Here is a 19,701-nt window from a genome sequence, read left to right as displayed (position 1 = left end):
GGAGGGGCTGGATTCCCCCCTCCCCGCTCCGATCCGCCAGCGCGGACTGGCAGAACGGACGGGGAGGGGGCGGGTACAGGTGGCTCTGCCTCTAGATAGGCAGAGCCAGCTGTCAGTCACGCAGCTGGGCGGATCTCGACGTCGGGGTCCGCTCCGGCGTCTCAGTATAGCGCGAGCTATAGCTGGCGGTATACTGAGCTTAGGGTGACGGGAGGACGCTAGTTTGTGTCCTCCCGTTACCCTAAGGAGAACTATGGGGAAAACCCCTGACCCCATAGTTCTCCTTTAAGTAGGGATGCACCTGTGCCAATACTGGGCATTTTCACAAGCACTCGTACTCGTGAAAATGACCCAATACTAAAACGCAGATACCGGCACTGGCGAAACTACCAGGGCTGCATCAGTCGGTGTTCCGCCAGTTTGGGGGGCCCAGAGAGACCAGAACACTGACATTGATTTGCCACGTGTTCCGGAGATCACACTGCGGCCGGGGGGCGTACCTGCGTTCCCATTGACTTTAATGCAACAACACGCCCCCTCCCGCCCCAGAATGCAGTGAGGCGGCCGGGATCCGATCCAGCACGAATCGGGCCGGAACGCACTGGAACTGGTGTGAACTAGCCCTGAAAGTCATAACATACATAGAGGGGAATTTATCAAAACTGGGACAGAATCTGGAGCAGTTACCTATAGCCACCAATCAGCATCCACCTTTTATTTTTAAACCTTAACTGAATAAACTGAAGAGAGAAGCTGATTGCTTGTCATAGGCAACTGCTCCAGATACTTTTGCTTCAGTTTTGATAAATTCCCCTCATACTGTTTGAGTGTGTGTGTAGGCCAATGTAGTTGGATCTGTATGTGCGTTATAATTAATCAAAATTAATTGATTATATATATATATATCTGACTAAATCAGGCGTTTACCGGGTAAAGGTCTTTTCTCTCATCTTTCAGTTTAGGCACATCTAGGATCAGTGACCAGACTTGACCTCGCAGTTGAAGAGGAATGCCTTTGTAAATTCTTCTGTGCATCTGAAGAGAGCAAGCGAGCAATATAAAGATCATAAATAACAAACAAAACACAGCTAATTCAGATAACATGTATACAAAAAAAATCCACACACTATAAAAAATAAAGGTAACTCTAAACAAGAAACAATAGTCCCCTGATATGGCTGACTTGAGCCAGACTGAACAATGAAATTAAGGTCCAGTTACCAGCAGCCAACTTTTGCCAAAGCCTAAAGTAGGGTACACAAGGGGACGAATTTCGACCGATTCCCGATGAACCGGCTGAAATTCAAATAGTGGGTGCGACTGTTGGGCGGACTACTCATCCGCCCAGCATCCTTGATCAGGTGATCGAAGGAGCCGGTTGGAAATTTTTCGAACAAACAGAGCTAGCAGTCAATCTGCTGCTAGCTCCGTTCGGGTATTCTGACGGTGGCCACTGTCAGAAAACAATGCAGACAGTAGGAGATTTATCCATCAATGCTAGCAAACATTGGTGAAAGAATCTGTTCTATTTTTTTTTTTTGTTCAGCCCATAGGTTGAATGAAAAAAATAGAAATGTGTATAATCGGCTTAATTGAGCTTGGTAGAAATATCTATCAATTATTTACAGCAGATTGCTAATGTTACAAACACGGTACCAGGGAAGCCTAGTAGTCCCCCCTTTTTATAAGAAAACATCTAAGCATGCATTCAATGCACTATCCTTCACATGTAACTACCCTGTAATGGCAAATATTTTTATTTTTTAAAACCTTATGTCTTAAACTTAATATTACATTTAAAATATATGTTATATCCCTAGACATTAGAGGATGAAAATACACTTGAGCCATTTTTGCAGTGTGGCATTATCCTTAAACTGCCATCAGGGAATACCGTTTTCATGAAGAGGTGTACTTGGTCAGCAGCAATGTTTCGGTAAGTGTACAATTATACACCTTCTGCTCTCCAATCTCTATTTCTTTCTTTTAAAGCAGAACTATGGGGTTAAGGCTTTTTCCCCATAGTTCTCCTTGGAGTAACGGAAGGACACAAACTAGCATCCTCCCATCACCCTAGGCTCAGTATAGCGCGCGCTGCAGCTCGCGGTATACTGAGACGCCGCAGCTGAAGCGGATCCCGACCATTATGCCGGGATCCGCCCAGCTGCGTGACTGACAGCAGGCTCTGCCTATCTAGAGGCAGAGCCAGCTGTACCCGCCCCTCACCCATCTGTTCCGCCAGTCAGCGCTGGCGAATCGGAGCGGGGAATCCAGCCCCTCCCCAGTCACGGCAGAGAGCCGTGACAGGATCGAGAGGTGAGCGAATGCCGGTATGTGTTCGCTCACCTCCCGATCTACTGAGCCGACCTGTGACAGTCTCATTGTCACAGGGCGGCTAGAACTATGAGGTGAGTGGAAATCACTCATGTCATAGTTCTCCTTTAAGCTGCCAATGCTCCATAGTAATAATTACCCACACACAATAAAACCATAAATGAATTGCAGTGTTAGTCATAAAAATCAGTGAATAATGTGCAAATAAATGAAACAAAATATAAATACCACAGACTACGTTTCTAATTTCTATGCAACTTCTAATAAAGTGTAACACAGTCACTTTAATTTAAATATACAGTGCAATGTGCAATCTTATAAAGGTGTCTAAAACTGGTAACAACATAAAGAGCAAAGATTATCCAAAATATTCTTCGATATAACAATCTTCAGATTATTCACAAGCGTTCATTTATTACACTGTGTTGAGTGTCACTTTTCTCTGCAACCCCGAGTCTGGCTCGGGGTTACCGCTTCTAGCATTGAAAATTAACCCCTAGCCAGACTCGGGATTACCGCCAGGGAGGTTAAGGATAAACCTTTGTTTCATCCGCTCCTTGTTCCGATATTCACCTCCATGATAATCAATGTTATTCACTCCACCTGTCAGTGGTCATAATATTATGGCTGATTGGTGTACAGTCAACTATCCAAAATACTGATCTTGCATTTGTATGTAAAGAGAAAGCAAAGTTCACACAAGTGGAGTATTTATTTATTACGGGTATTTATATAGCGCAGACAATTTACGCAGCACTTTGCATAGTTGTACATTTACATCAGTTCCTACCCTCGAGGAGCTTACAATCCAAGGTCCCTATCTCACATGCATACATAGAGGGCCAACTTAGAGAGGAGACTATTAACCTACCAGCATGTCTTTGGAGTGTGGGAGGCAACCAGAGTACCCAGAGGAAACCCACGCAAGCACAGGGAGAACATGCAAACTCCTTGCAGATAGTGACCTGGCCGGGATTCCAACCGAGGACCCCCAGTGCTGCTAACCACTACGCCACTGTGCTGCCCCAGGGAAGACACAGGCTTTGATTAGATTTTGGATCCTCAGCTTTTGCAGGATCCCACCAGAAGGCTGACAATGTCACTGGTGCCTAGGACAGGACCATTGGACGCCAAATGCAAGGCAAGTAACATTTTCCCCTGTTTTTTTCTAGATCAATTATAAGGGCATAGAGAAAAAATATCTGGTATATTTAGATGCAAGGTATGCTTTTAACCTACTCTTAACTACGGCCACCAAATAGCTGCCTGCCTGTTGTAGACTTAAAACTTTAGCAGTGTTTTCCTGCAATAGTTACAGATGTGGAACAGTAGACAACATGAGTAAAAGGTGTATGTTGTAACTGTGTAACTGAGAAGATAACTCGTACAAGGTGGACCACATGGAAAGCAAATAACAAAATAAAAAAAATAAACAGAAGCCAAAAGCCAACCAACCACTGTACTTTGCTTAACAGGAGTTTGAAGGAAGTAATGAGTCTCTTCCTTTGACAAAACATAATTCATGACAATAAACCACCATCATAAAAAATCTTGAAATGTGAATTAATAATTTTTCTGACTGCTATATTTTAGCTCCTGAAAGATTTTATAACCTTTAACACCTTGCTGCCACACTCTTGATTTACAGATAATGGTTTATCAAGCACAGGTTCAGGCTGCACATGAGATACAGATGTAAAAACCCTAGGGCACGTCAGCCTTTGTTATGCACATCAGAACTTCTATACAAGAAATATACTGCAGGCATTTCCAGCAGAGTGAGAGAAGCGGGTGAAAGAGGTTATCTGCTGCATTACTTCAAGACAAGCTGTTTCAGAAATCTAACAGCACCTAAATGTCAAGGCAGCATTAGCAATGTGCGGAGACTAAAGCAGAACCTAGGAATTTTATGTGAAATAATGAAGAAAGGAGAAAAAAAAAAAAAGCAAACAAATATATTGAGACATGGATCCCGGGTTAGGAAAGGTTCTCGGATTCACCAGTGTGTTTCTGTCTCCAAGTTAAGCATCATCATGGTGTACTAGGAAAACCTCTGCGTACACGGTGCCTAAATGTATATATCCACTTTTGAAGTTTTCAGGTTATTGAATTTTTTTTTTAAAACACTAAATCACCAGAAATCTAATCTTCATATTAATGTGTATACAAAAACTGCTAAGTAAATTAAATGAATTGCAGTAAAAAAAAATAGTTATCGACTGCATGACTGACTGTATATACCCCCTTCAATTTTGTGTTCAGAAAGTGCACCTTCAGGAGCTAAGTCTGATAGGACCCAATGCAGTTTTCCTTGTTCTTTCCAAAACTGCTCCGTTAAGCTGCATGGCGTTTGTGTGAGTGAACAGCCTTTCTAAGGACATAACATCTTTGAAAAATGTTCCGGAGGGCTTGGCAGCGAAAGGGTTAAAAGGCATCCCTGTATAGTTTAGACTTTATTCACAGGGTCATTGTCTTCAGATCATTAAACGTTCTTTCCAGATGACTTCAGAGTCTCTTGTAATCCTTCTGGCAAACTATGGGTGAGAGGTTATGCAAGTTTTTACTTCCAATTGCTCTCTTTTTGGCACTTTCACATAACTGTGACTGGTGGGGCACCCAGGCAATAGTTTCTGCAAGCATGGTCTGTCCAAACTTGACTACTTGCTTCTGTAACTCAAAGTTGTCATAGGTCTCTTGGTGGTCTCCCTCACTAGTCTCCTTCCTATAAGAGCACTCACTTTTGCTAAGGGACAGTTTTATGCAAATTTACAGTTGTACCATAGACTTTACCATTTTTTTTTTTTTAACTGCCCTCCAAGGGCTATTTCAGTGAAATTTATATGTATTCTATATATCCATTTCCTGGCTTTTTATCTTTAATCACCATTTCAACTAGTCATGCACCCCACCCCTCCCAAACATGGAGGAGGAGTTGCAATCATACGCTTCATGTTAAATTCCTTGCAATGTAAACAAAAAAAATTAAACATGGAAAAAGCTCTCTCATAATAGCGGGCAACAGTTGGATAAACCGCGGAACTTATAAAGAACGGAAGTTGGCAGGTTTTCCAATGCCCAATTTATTCACAAAAATGAAATACATTTCGCATAGACCTGAACAACTGAATTACTGATTGTTAGTTGTTTGATTATATAGTCCTACAAAAGTGCATTACCTTTTCAGAGTTCTTGTACTTGTCCCAGCTCTTTAGCATTTTCAGCCATTTCGAAGTCCTTTCAATTTCTAGAAATTTTTGCTGAAAATACAACAAATGATCAGCCACAACACTATATTTAGAAAAATATCAGATCTATAAAGTAAACTACTGAGTCAAAGTAAAACACCAAGTCACGACAAAGAAAACAGGTGCCTGCATATACCTAATACATGTCCTGGAGAATTCTAAGAGCTACTTTATTCAGGGATACTGGATATGATGGTACACTAGTTTCAATCTTTTGTAAACTGACATGGTTATTCGTGGAGCTGGTTTGGTGTTGGAAACTTCAGCATAACTGACAAAATATCAGTTGTTCAAGTTACCATACACCCTGTATGATTTAAAAATTAGCTCATGTGTTGCTATAAAAATATATGGTTTGATTTGTCACACTGTAGCAATAAGACAGGACTGGCAGAAAGATTCTGCGTATAAAAAACAAAAACCCTGTAAATGGTCCATAAAGAGCTTCTGTTTACATGTGTTTAGATGCAAAATATTTACATTCATAAAATTCTTTTAAATCAAAGCATGTACGCGCATTTCCATGGGTACACATGTAAACCATAGAAATACTGACACAGAATTTGCCAATTGGATCTGTGTGCCGAAGGCAGGGCAAGATTACTTATCACATTGCAGCTGTGTACATGGACCCAAAATATACAAGACTGCTGCTTTCAGATGTTTAGAAAATGGGGGGTAGTTTGTATGATTGATTCTGGTTACGAAGGGGGAAAAAAAAGACAACTTTGTTATCTTACATCTGCAATTTCCAGCCAGTTCACACAATTCAGTTCAGCTAAACAGATACAATTATAAAAAGGATACCTTCTCTATTGCTTCATCGTGAAATGGTAGCTCTTCTTCACTAAATAGGGGAGAATGAGGATATTGTTAGGAAAAATGCTGAAGGAGATGCATCACATTTCTTATCCTGTTAGAGGCAGTATAAGAACAGGCAAATGTGTTCACTGAAGATCCATGGCATTATCTTTATGCACAGTATTGATCCCTTAAGATCTGCAGCCATGAACAAGCACAGAAAAGTAGATGTGTGATAGAATAGTAGGATTGAGGCAACACAAAGCACACTTCAACTGACAAAAATAATAATGGTGTGCTCTATATCAACTAGTAAAAAAATTGTTACTACTAAAAATAAAAGTTGCAACCTGATTCCTTGCTGTGGCTTATGGCACAGATACATAATTTTATGTTTACACACAATATCAATAAGTAATGGAAGGTGTTTAAAGTTACAGCAACACTATAGATAACTGTAGTTAAAATCTAAGATGGCTAATCCAGGAACAGCTAGGGAGTTGCTAGGACAGGATGTAAGGGGAAGTTCTCCAACAGGAGCACAGACAGCAATATAAGCTAGGGCTGCAACTAACAATTTTTTCCATAATTGATTAGTTGGCCGATTAGTTTATTAATTTATCGGATTTAAAAAAAATAAATAAATACCATACGTAATTTAAAATAAAATACAAATGGAGTGTTACAAACATAGTTAACTGCACAATTTCTTGGAATCGCACCACACTGGAACGCACGGAATTGCTGTACTGCTTACAGTTAGGGGCTTTGGGAAAATATCAGGGGTCTAAACAGACCCCTGATATTTCCCTTTTGAAATAAGGAGATTGAGGACACAGAGTCCTTAATCTCCTTTTCTGCAGCCCCAGCACACAATGAACAGGAAGCACTCAGTACAGAAGCTTCCTGTTCATTCATAAATAGATGAGATTGTGGACACAGTATGTGTCCACAGGAAGTGATGTAGAGCACCTAACTGGGGACACAGTATCTGAATACTATGTACTGATCACTAGAATGTTTGAATATTACAGGGAACAAATATTTCACATATTTCCTGATGGTCCTGCAGCTCTCCTCCCTGCACTGGCCCGACAGCTTCCTCTACCCTGCTGGACACCAGCAGGTGGATCGGCTCTGTGCCGCCTCCGATCCCTGCTGAGTCTGCAGATAGAGGCGGGGGAGAGCAGCGGGGATCGGAGGGGACCCAGACCTCAGTAGGCAGCCAGCTCCCTGTGCAGAGGAGAAAGCTGCAAAGGCGATGCAGCGGTGGGGAGGTTTGGTGGAGCTCTACTCACCGCTGGGCAGTGAGCCAATGAAACACAGGCTCCTAGCGTGGAGAAGTTAACTAGGGAACCCAGACCAACTAATTGATCATGAGAATCGTTGGCAACTATTCTCATTATCGATCGATTAGTTGACTGCAGCCCTAGCATATGCCCTTTTGGTTAAAGGGTGGGAAGGTGTTGGAGCTTCTGAGAGTTTTTTTTTTGGTCTCTTTGTTCCCGTTTAGTGTTGTCCCCTTATTTTCTGTGTGGTCAAACAGTACAGGCAGGCTCTTACTATTACCCGCTTTGTCCAAAGTACAGGGGAAAAAAAACAAGTTAGAGTTCACGCCTAAATTCTTTTCCCTCTAGCAGTGCTTCTCATAACTACTCTTAAGCCCCACCAACAATGCATGCAAACATAGCACCTTATATACTAAAATAAACCCGTTAACTCAATTCAACTTGTAAGCTTTCCTGCAGAAGAAAACAGAATTTAGAATTATATGTTATTTATATTTAAATGAGCTGAGAGAACGCTGGCAATGCCAAACCACTCTCGTCTGCAGATGAAGTGACTTTGCAATTTATTTATTTTTTAAAAGAGACTGGGTTTTGGCTGTAGAATAGATGGCGATAATTTACCAGTGCTTTCTTGACTGTTGCAGAGACAGACAAAACTAAGCATAATAACACCACACAAGAGAGGTTTGAACTAATTAGTGAGAAACATAGTAGCACACTGCTGCAGATGAATTTCACGAACCACTGTCAAATACATTAACCATTAGGATTAGGTATGATTCTGGCGATTGAGATGATCGGGGTGGGGACACTTGCAACAGGAAAATGAGTGGGCTGTGCTTTGTTGCTCAGTGTATGCCATGTGTAAAATATGAAGAAGGCCCCATCAATAGCTGGATATCTGGCTTACTGTCCAGACAGAACTGTGGCAGAATGTCAATAACATTTATTTATTTAGCTAAAGAAAAACTCTGGGCATCCTAAACATTAACCCTTGCAGGAGGGCTACCCCCGCTCGTTTTGGTCTAGGGTCGTAAATAAAAGATATACTCACCCAATCCTCAGTCTACCCCAGGCTCCAGCAGTCTAAAGACCTGTGATGTCATCACGTCCATTCACTTGCAGTGCATGCGAGAATGCCGAGTGAAATTCCAGAGCAGATGGGAAGAGAGGTGAGCGGTTGCTGCTGCAGGACCGAGGATCATAGAACAAAACAAGCAATTAACCCTTGCAGTGTGGAGGGACACCACTGCAAAGATTAATGTTTAATATGCCTAGTGTTCTTCTTTAAGGTTGGATGACTTCTGCTCACTGGATTATAAATGTGGCTCAGCAGCTTGCCCTTAAGGTGCAACCAAACAGTAATCAATACATAAAGAGGAAACCACACTCAGATGGATTTCCTCAAGTAATAAACTATTGAGCTGGTTAAATTATTTATCAGTGTATACGAAAGTATTTATTTAGCTAAAGTTTAAAAGGGGAACTATAAGGTGAGTGATTTACACTTACCCTCATAGTTGGAGCAGACATGGGTCATTAAAACTGTCATGTTAGCTCTATTGATCGGGAAGTGAGCAAACACTTGATGTTGCTCGCTCACTTCCCGATCATCTCCCTGCAGAGAGCAGTGACTGTCATCATTCCCCGCAGGGATTTAAGTTTCCGCCTCGACCACCCCCCATCCGATCCTCCGGCGCTGACTGGAGAACAGATGGGGAGGGGTGGGCACAGTTGCCTCTGCCTCTAGATGAGCAGAGCCAGCTGTCAGCCAGCTGGGTGGATCTCGACAGTATTGTCGGGATCCGTCCCGGCTGCGGAGCTCTAGGTATATAGCTCCTTAAGTATTCACAGTGCTATCAGAACGGAGACCTTGACTTTATAGTAGTAATAGTAGTAACATAATTTTTACATTTGCTTGAAATACACCAGGGAATCTAGTGCATGGAGAACTTGGTCTCGCTCTGATCCATGCCTTAGATGCTGAGAATGGTCAACAGCTTGCCACGCCCCCACTGCTGTCTGACCATGCTGCTGGCAAGGAGACACATTTTTTTATTAAGTCTGACAGACACGGGGAGGGGGTGGTTAACAGCACATACAGAGGAAAGGGGCACAAGATCTACAGTTCTGCCATTTAATCTGTGACCTCCTCTGTTCTGTCTTGTACACAGAGGAACGTCTATAGAATCCAGGTCCGCAGTCGTAGCTGCCTTGCACCAAGTAGCAGCTTTTGGGAATGAAGGGGTGCTGCAGACAAGTGCCACCATTAATGAAAACAAAAGTCGGCAGTTACTACTTTTGTCTCCCTTCCCAATAGCAGGCAGGTGGGTCTGGGCTCAGTTGCCTGACAGTAGTAGCTGCTGGCTTGTGTTTTTTTTGAATGACAGCACTGGCCTGCAGCAGGCCGTCATTCAAAACAAAAGCCAGCAGTCTCTCCTGTACTCTCTCCCCCTGATCAGCAGGCAGCAATAACCTACAGGAACCTTCCCTGCATCCATCTAAAAGGTGCAGTCAGGGAGTTCCTCAGCAGGTCACAGGGAAGGTGCCTGGGGGGCTGCATGTTTAACTCCACTTTTATAAAGAGTGTGTCACAATGTCCGCCAATCCATGCCGTATTTTCTCCTTAGTCGCTGGTGCTTGGCTGTCAGCCTATGGTGTTCCACAAGGCTGCAGCCAATCTGCACACCTCCTTCCCTATTTAGCGCTCTCTCACTTGTTGCTTATCGTTCGAGCAACAAGTGATATTTCTTGTGTCGGTCCCCACGTGCTTCCTGTGATCTCCTGTGCCAGTGTCCCATTTTGGATGCCTGCTTTTGCTACTCTTCTGTGACTGTTTTCTCCTGTGTTTTAGTCCCACTCGGATAACTGTTGGCTATTTCCCCTTTGCTTGTTCCTTGTGTCCCTGTTTGTTGCAGTTTTAGCAAGCAGTACAGGGTGGATCACACAATACAAAGGGGAGGGTCCTGTGTCCTGTGATGTACTCCAAGAAACTAAATTTAAACAGGCACGACAAAAAACCTATTTTCTTGACCGTAGATCACAGGACACAGTGAGTTATATTCTTTATGCACTGAAATGTTCAAAAGCAGTTCAACAAAGGGGCGGGCAACACAGCAAACAATGGCTAACAGGCCCAAGAAAAAGGACAACCACCCCAACAATGAAATAAAAACAGAGGCATCTGAAGGACATTATAACCAAAGCTTGCCTCTGTGGGCCTGAGCAGGCACCAGGCAGAACTTGACAAAAGTGTGAATAGAGGACCAGGTGGCAGCCTTACAGATCTGGAGTAGCAAAGCCTGATGTAGAAGACTCCAAGTAGCACTAACACTTCTAGCAGAATATGCCCTGACTGAAAAGGGCCTGAGAAAAAAACGAATCCACCTAGAGCGGAAGGCGGGTTTTCCCATACGGCAACCCTCAATAATGAGGAACCACGTATCAGACTTACGAATGGAAAGTGTTGCAGGAGAGCTCAACCGCCAAAACCAAATCTAGACAGTGGAGAGAAATTTCTTTAGGGTGCTTCAGAACAGAACATAAGAAAAGCAAAATAATGTTTTGGTTAAGGTGGAAACCAAAGACCACCTTAAAGAAAGAGGAGGCCTTAGCACAACCTTATCCTTGTGGATGGTTAGAAAAGGCTTCTTGGAAGTCAACGCCACCAATTCAGAGATATCTCTGAGCGGTTCAAATGGCAGCTTCTGAAGAGCCAACAGAACCAGCCTGAGGACCCATGGAGTCACCAGTGCACATACAGAGGAGATAATATGGGCAACTTTCTCCACAAAGGCCTTCCACTAGAGAGTGAGAGACACAAAATATACAATATAACAAAAAAAACCACACATGATCATGGGGGGGATTTAAGAGTAAAGGAACATAGGATGTTTTTTCAGCAAGATCTGGGAAACATTACAGCAGCCGTTGCTTGCTATGAGCAGGTTGCTGCACTCACACCACTGATCATCAGCCGTTTCCATGCTGTATTATAGCTATGTAAAATCTGCAAGATCCATCTTAAATCTTTGGCTTTTATTTTATTGTTTATTTTAAAAACAACACAGCTCTAAGCTAGAAACCTTTAAAGAAAATGGCGTGGCTCTTATTACTTAGCATCAGTAAAAAAAAAAAAAAAATATAGTGGGTGTTTTCTTTTTGAAAATGGAAAAAATGTTTTGCCCCAAACTCTGTTGTATGGTGGCCATATTGTTTCAGTACGATGAAGAAAAACAGGCTTCCCTTACACTTCTATCCTTTTGTTACCACTACTTTAACAAGTGCAAGAAAAAGCATATTTGTGGTGCATAAGAACATATTTTCAAATTACACAAGGGCCTGTGAGAAGCCTGTTAACTGCATCTTAGTGTTGGTCAGTGAGACATTCTTCCTTAAGATATAATGGAGAACATAAAATAAACACCGACAGCCTGCCTCTGCAGAGGAATTACTCATTTAATTTACATTGAAATAGCCAATAAATAATATATGAGACTAGATTTAATGTGGAATGCAAACATTTTTATGAGAGCTTCAAGCAACATTAGACAAATAAGAGAAAAAGTTAAACAGCTTCCCGAAAGCGTAGAGGTCGCAGAAGAAAATTGCTTGTCTTTAAGAGTTTAAAATAGCCATTTTAAATACATTTGAATGCTAGGTTTCTGTAAAACATGAAGCCATTTAAGAAGGCATTTTAAGATTTAAATTGGTTTTAATAGACTGAAAAAAATATGAATTGCTTTTATACATCATTTAAAGTATCAACACAGAGTATGTACAGATGATATGGAACCTAGAGAAGCAATGCAACTAAATCAAATCATAATATTTAGCAAAGGTAAACAGGAGGTCTTTCAAAATTTGCTAGTAAAAGCATGATACCCATAAACACAAACAAAAGAGATAAAGTATGCTGGCTTAAACTCAGGAAATGCAATGGTCTAATCTGGTTAAAGTGCAGCTAAAAGCTTCTATATGGCAGTCTAAACAAGTACCAAATCCAGTTACCATGTGATGTGTAACCCTCATAAAATATACAAAGCTCCCTTTACCCATCTAGACTGAGCCCAATCCTCAATTTGTGTCTCATATGGTTCCTCTTCCAGACACTGCAGTGAGAGGGTTTCAGCAACAGAGGCAACACTCCAGTCAATCCAGAGAGCAGTAGTCAGGACTAAGCGCGGCCACCTGGTGACCGACAAGCTACAGGCTTGTAAATCAGCAGCAACAATGTTGATTGTCATGCCCTGAAACATTTGTCATCCCATTCTAGTGCAAGCAGATGAAGTCATAACGAGCGTGGCAACTCTGCTATGAATTTAAGATCAGTGCAGTATAATTGCCACAGCATCATTGCCCCACCATCACCAGATGCATGGACTATCACAAGAGGTAGACTTCTTCACTGGCAGGCTCAACATGTATTTGTATGATATTGCAGGGGGAGCAAGAGGAAAAAAAGGATGCACTTATAATTAAGTACAGCAGTTTACACTGTTTTAATGGCAGGCCATAGTTCTCCTTTAACCAGCTACATCAACATTATCTATATTGTAAACAAGACGATGATGTTAAAGCATATATGAACCCTATAAATTTCATATAAGCTTTAACATGTCATTTCAAAAGTAATTTGCCACAAAGATTTTTGAGCAGGCACTTCCCATTATAGGACAAATCTATGTCCCTGGTACAGACTATACAGCAGCTGTGCCGACTCATTTTGTGAAACATGGCCCGCCATGGTCACCATCAGGAAGCTGGTCCAGGACAATGACATGCAGTCCAAGCTGTAGCAAGTAGGTAAGAAGTGGCTGAAAGTGCCTGGAGGACATTAGCAGCACTGAGATTTAAAAAATGGTAAACAAAAAGTGAAAGTTTTTGAAAAAAATGGCAATTGTTTATGATCCACAGTGCACTGACTATATTACACATTATTCCAATTAGGGTTTACATCCACGTTACAATGAAACAGAAAAGTTTATACTGATGATTCTCAAATAATAAAATGATTATAAAGAGTATCAGTGTTTCAAACATTATAACAGAAAAACCATCAGCAGCCTTAGCATGGACACTCAAAAAATACAAAAGCTCCAGCTTCATGACCTGTAACCTAGAAAAAAGGCAGAGCGATAAACAGAGCAGAAATTGCTGGTGTTGAAAGAGAGCTGTATACAGTAAACAAAGAGGAAATTATGTAGATTCCAAGTTCCCCACATATCAAGATTTCCATAAAAGGAGCATCATCATCATCATCAAGGTTAATCAGCATTTTAGAGTAGTACATATCCCTATAGTATGTATAGGTCTCGCCAGCCCCTGATTTGTGTATATGTTATTGTGCATTATCTCTTTTGCTGCCTGCAAGGGAGATAAATAGAATTTTTCAGATTTGACTATAAGTGAATATGTTTAACTCTGTTAAATTCATGTCACCCAAGTTGGGTAGCCCCATCTTGTGGTGTATGGCCAATCTTAGGAGCGCTGCCAAATGGCAAGTTAGAAAAAGTGACATGCCTTTCATACCTGGCACTAAACCATTACAGACTTGGCTCCTAATGAAAGCCAACATAAAGCATACTGGTGGAAGACTATCTTCAAGATAGCACTTCCATACAGAGCACAAACAAAAGTACATAATGAAGTAAAAAGAAACACTGATATGTCAAAATGAAGGCAATGCAAATACAATCTGGAAGGGCAAGTTAAAAGCCAAAAACAAAAGAACTTCTATAAGGTAATACTACTAATGATTATGTTATCGCAATATCAACTTTACAGCGGGATTACTCTTGTGCTCACAACTGATTAGAACATAACTAAATGCTATAAATCATACTTTTATAACACAATAAAAAATATGGTATGTAAGCAGGTAAAATAAAAGGGCAAAATGTGGGTTCAATGTAAAATATACAACTATTTATTTTACCATAACCTAGAAAAAGTGTGTCACATTGGAACAGGAAAGAATTAGGTGACAGGTAACAGAAGAATATCTTAAAATGCACTGTGAATAAAACAGGAGCACTGGAACATACAACTTCATTTTTGGTATACAAGAAGTATCCCTGGCTATTCTTTGGATCAACTGAACTACTGGCAGTTTCTTGTCCCAGTTTTATTAGCAGTACACAGACTGCCATACCCAGAGGTTGGCAACGGCTGGGGCTTCCATGACACTAGAAGTGACGCACAGATATGTTCATTTCAAGGTGCATTTACTATATTAGGGCATGTGAGTGTATAGCAGTGTAGGTCCTTCTTGGGAAAAGGGTTGATGCTCACACTGAAAAACTGATTTTGGGCCTCTTCTAAACTAGCATGTATATGGGACAAACTTCCCTGTGGATAGATAGACAAGATAGACAAGATAGACAAGATAGACAAGATAGACAAGATAGACAAGATAGACAAGATAGACAAGATAGACAAGATAGACACACACACACACACGGCTGAATTGTGAGTATTTCTCTACTTTCTATATGCGTGCTCTTCAGCCTTTAGCCATTGTATCACTATTGTTTGAATGAGTCTTCTAATTCTTTCTAACCCATGGCAGTCCATGTTTTACATATTGTATTTACTTATTGTACGGTTGAGCCTGGATGTGGACAATAAAGTGACACTAAATTCAGGTGTTAAATCTTTAAAATGCATTCAAGTACATTAACTAGGAATGCACCAATCCTAATATTGATGCCAATACCGATATTTTGGGGTGAGTACTCGACTTCCTGATTGGCTAGGAAGCCAGCTTCACTTGTTGGTAGGCGGCCTGGCTTCCTAACCAATCAGGAAGGCGGGTGGCACGTCATAACTTGCGTCCTGGCTTCCCGATTGGTCAGGAAGCCAGGCTGCCCAGCAACAAGTGACGCCAGCTTCCTAGCCAATCAGTAAGCTGGGAGGCGGGTCATGATGTCAATTTCCCGGTTGGCTAGGAAGCCGGCTTCACTTGTTGCTAGGCAGCCTGGCTTCCTGACCAATGAGGAAGCCGGACAGCACCTCATGACTCGCCGCCCACCAGGCAGCCTCGCCAACTGAAGCCGATGTTCTTTCGCTAGAACACCAGCTTCACAAGCAATCAGGAAGCCGAGCGACAGTTCATGATCCACCGCCCGCTTTCCTGATAATCAGGGCACACGGCACAAGTACCCGGTATCTGAGAGTACAGGAAAAAAATAATCGGTACTCGATACCCAAAAACCGGTATCGGTGAATCCCTAACCTTAACTATTAACAAAAATGTATTCTATTTGTGTATTACTCAGCTGTCCTCAAATCATCTCTGAATTCATACTAACACTGCCCATCCGTCTGGAGGGTGGCTACTTTTGTTTCCCATGGTTCCTGTGTGTTGTAGACACCGCTCCAAGCTCACTTCCATGATGGGCTACAATCTCATGTTTAGTTAGCCAATTTGTATTGAAAATATAGTCTATTACGGGACACACAAAGCAGCTATATTTATGTTAATAGTTAAAGGAGAACTATGAAGCGAGTGATTTTCACTCATCCTCATCGTTAGAGCCAACGTGAGACAATGAAACAGTCACACCTCGGCTCTATTGATCAGGAAGTGAGCGAACACATACAGTCACTCGCTCACTCCCTGATCATCTCCCTGCAGAGAGCGGTGACAGTCAGTCACCACACCCTGCAGGGATTCAATTCCCCCCCTCCCCCACGATCCTGCAGCGCTGACTGGAGGAATGGACGGGGGAGGGTGCAGGCACAGCTGGCTCTGCCTCTAGGTAGGCAGAGCCTGCTGTCAATCAGACCAGCAGGGTGGATATTGACAGTATTGTCGAAATCCATCACGGATGCGGCATTTTTAAGTATATAGCGAACTACAGCTCACTATATACTGAGCTTTGGATCACGTGAAGATGTTAGTATATGTTGACCCTAAAGAGAACTATGGGATAAAAAGGTTACCCCATAGTTCTCTTTTAAAAGGTACTTGAATGTATTCTTAAGGTTTAACTCCGGAGTTTAGTGTCACTTTAATATAGTATCTGAAACCCAAAAACTGCTTTGGTGTGCTTATTCAGTATGTATTATTTAGATCGTAGTCAGGGACAGGTAAGAAGTATTAGCCAACAATGAGGGGCAGATAGTCGGTCGGGGGCAAAGGAAAGTATAAGTTAATGGTCACTATAACCAGAGCAAACTTTTCAAACATGCTTGAACACAGATGTTGCCGACACAAATGACTTTCACTGATAACCGTTAAAATATTGCTTGTATCCAAGCCATTTATTCATGTATCGCTGCACAAGCCAGGTATTACCTTTACTAGAAGCAGATTTATTCAAAAAAGTTACTCAAAGGGCAACTTTAAGGCCCTGAGTCTGTTGGAGCCACATCAGCTAAAATATGATTTCTGAGCAGCTGTTACTGGTTGCTACTTTTTGCATTACCTTGCTGAATAAATGTCTCCATTTACCCACAACCCCATTACACTGCTTCATCTGTACTGGAAGGTTCTACATAAGGTATAACCAGGAACTGGCTCTTCTTACCGCTCCAGTGATGGTCCCTCACAGGAATGCTTTACTTTCATGTCAAGCACAATGCCATTTTATAGGTGCCCAATAGTTAACTCATTCTGACCATAATGGACCCAGCTACATTAGGTATTTGGGTTACATCACCATGCTATCTAATGGCTGACATTGATGGTAAAACCTCACCCTCCGATGTATACACCACCAGTTTGGGACTGGCACACAAGACCACACATATGAAGCACATTCTGTGGTTAGGATCCAATTCCACATTTCTATGCCAAATAGCTCCTGCACTGTGAAGAAATTTTTAGCTTCTACACACAGTCTTCATTACATCAGAAGAAACTGTTGATAGAAAAATATCCAGGCTCTATCCTTTTACTGTGTTTCAAAGGTAATAAGTTGTACACTGTCAATGTCCCTATTGAGAGTGATTGCTCTAACTATGTAGCATCTTTCTTCACTAGAAGAGGGATAAAATGACTATCGAACAAGTACACTTTTATAGGAACCCATAAAGTGAGCTTTATGTGACTAAACCAACCATGGTTTAAGGCTTCAAAAATGTTAAACAGAGATGTTAACCTAGCGGCCCAAGAACAATATTTTCTTTCCTGCAAAAGTGTAAATTCATGTAGTAAATATGTCTTACTTTATAGTGCTGGAGGGAATAGATAGATCTATTTCATGGAGTATGTATCATAGATTCAGGAAATCAAACATGCACTACCTTAAAGTACATTGGAAAAATAAATAACACACAGTGAAAAAATTTAAAATGTTGGCAGGAATAGCACAGAGCTTGTGGTATTAAACTCAGAATGTAAATATATAAGAATCTAAGGCAACAGAAACACCCTATATTTTGAAACTAAAATATATGTGATCATTGTAATCCGATTATGTCTAACGTTTTATTAGTCCAAGGAACATTGAACTTCAGGCATCAGTTGAGAGAATCAGGAGCTTGTCCGGAGAGAAAAAAAAAAAGACATTTAATTCTGTCACAAGAGAGTAAAATGGCAAGATATTTGTGATCTTTCACTACAGTACTACAAAAAATAAAAGTGTTTAAGTGCTACATGTGAAAAAGAACTCTGGGAATCTGGCACTCTTTCCTCTAGAGAGAAAACAAATTGTTTGAAAATCTAGTAAAGGAGTAGTAGAAAAATTATAATAGAAAAAGCATCAACACCTACAGTAACAATTTATCCTGTCTAAAGGGGACAGTCTTGGCTATGTTCTCACGAGATTCAGTGCTAAATGTACATCTTCTATGGAGAGCCGCAGATGTTCCTGGGATGTTCCAGCCTACGAAAATAAGCCATTTGAAGGAGGAGTGACAGATCCTCTTAAGTAAATGAGATTTAAAGACTGAAAACCAGCAAGCAAGCATTATCTTTATTATCTCAGTACTCTTGCCCTAAATGTTAATAGAATGTAGAACATAACATTCTAATCCTGCAACACCTTTTCTCAGGAGAAACCAAGGAGATTAATTAATATACTTACTGCAAAAAGCCAAATCTATCTGTGACCTTGTAAACAAGATAATCGGCATCCTCCCAAGGTTCGATCTTTGCACCTTCTCGGCCCTAATGTTAAAAAAAACCAAATAAGGAACATTTGAACACAGCTGGTCTGCTTCCCATTTGCTAAAGGCAGTTTAGAACCATTTAAAGTTTATCCCTATAAAAGCAACATAACATATAAACTGCTAAATAAAGTGTGACCATTCAGGATAATGAACAATATATTACACTTTCCATCCTAAAACATTGTTTTTGCCACAGCTCCCCAAATCCAAAAGGAGTTAAAATAAAAAATACATAAAAACTGTGGGGGAGTTGAAGGTAGACTTCTATTTTCACAAAGACCCTTTTCTGAATTGACCCTTGTAAAATACTTTGTATTAAAAGGGGTATAGATTCCAGAGATAGAGACATAATCCTGCCCCTGTACAAAGCATTAGTAAGACCTCATCTGGAATATAAAGTTCAGTTTTGGGCACCAGTTCACAAAAAGGATGTTGTAGAACTGTAGAAAGTGCAGAGAAGAGCAACTAAACTGATAAGAGGCATGGGGGAGCTCAGCTATGAGGAAAGATTAACTGACCTGAATTTGTTCTCTCTGGAGAAGAGGTGATTAAGAGGGGACATGATCACCATGTATAAATACATAAATGGTCCATATAGTGAGCTTGGTGCCAAATTATTCACTTTAAGGTCACTGCAAAGGGCAAGGGGGCACTCTTTGTGTCAGGAGGAAAAGAGGTTTAAACTTTGCATACGTAAAGGATTCTTCACAGTTAGAGCTATGAAATGTGGAATAGTTAACTGTTTAAAAAAAAAATCTGGATGTATTCCTAAATGCACAGAATATTACTGGATATTGAGTTCTTATAGGTATATTAGGCATCAGAGATTGTTGATCCAGGGAATATCCGATTGCCTTATGGGATCAGGAAGGAATTTGTTTCCCCTGTTGGAGCAAATTGAACAATGCTTTATA

The 19,701-nt window shown here is 41.1% G+C and overlaps 1 protein-coding gene across 1 annotated transcript in view; it reads right to left on the bottom strand.

Annotated features, from left to right (window-relative positions):
- The window catches only part of USP6NL (USP6 N-terminal like), a 73,883-nt gene that overhangs the window by 50,717 nt on the left and 3,465 nt on the right, over nucleotides 1-19,701 (bottom strand). The window contains exons 2-5 of the mRNA XM_018553719.1: nucleotides 18,703-18,785; nucleotides 6,387-6,426; nucleotides 5,511-5,591; nucleotides 928-1,035 (exon numbers count right to left, since the gene is read on the bottom strand). Coding sequence (XP_018409221.1) covers nucleotides 928-1,035; nucleotides 5,511-5,549 — 147 coding nt within the window. The 5' untranslated portion in view covers nucleotides 5,550-5,591; nucleotides 6,387-6,426; nucleotides 18,703-18,785. The remainder of the gene's footprint in view (nucleotides 1-927; nucleotides 1,036-5,510; nucleotides 5,592-6,386; nucleotides 6,427-18,702; nucleotides 18,786-19,701) is intronic.

The sequence above is a fragment of the Nanorana parkeri genome, unplaced genomic scaffold (assembly GCF_000935625.1).
Source record: "Nanorana parkeri isolate BGI_ZX_2015 unplaced genomic scaffold, ASM93562v1 scaffold128, whole genome shotgun sequence".
Taxonomy (NCBI): domain Eukaryota; kingdom Metazoa; phylum Chordata; class Amphibia; order Anura; family Dicroglossidae; genus Nanorana; species Nanorana parkeri.
This window is presented reverse-complemented; position numbering and strand designations above follow the sequence as displayed.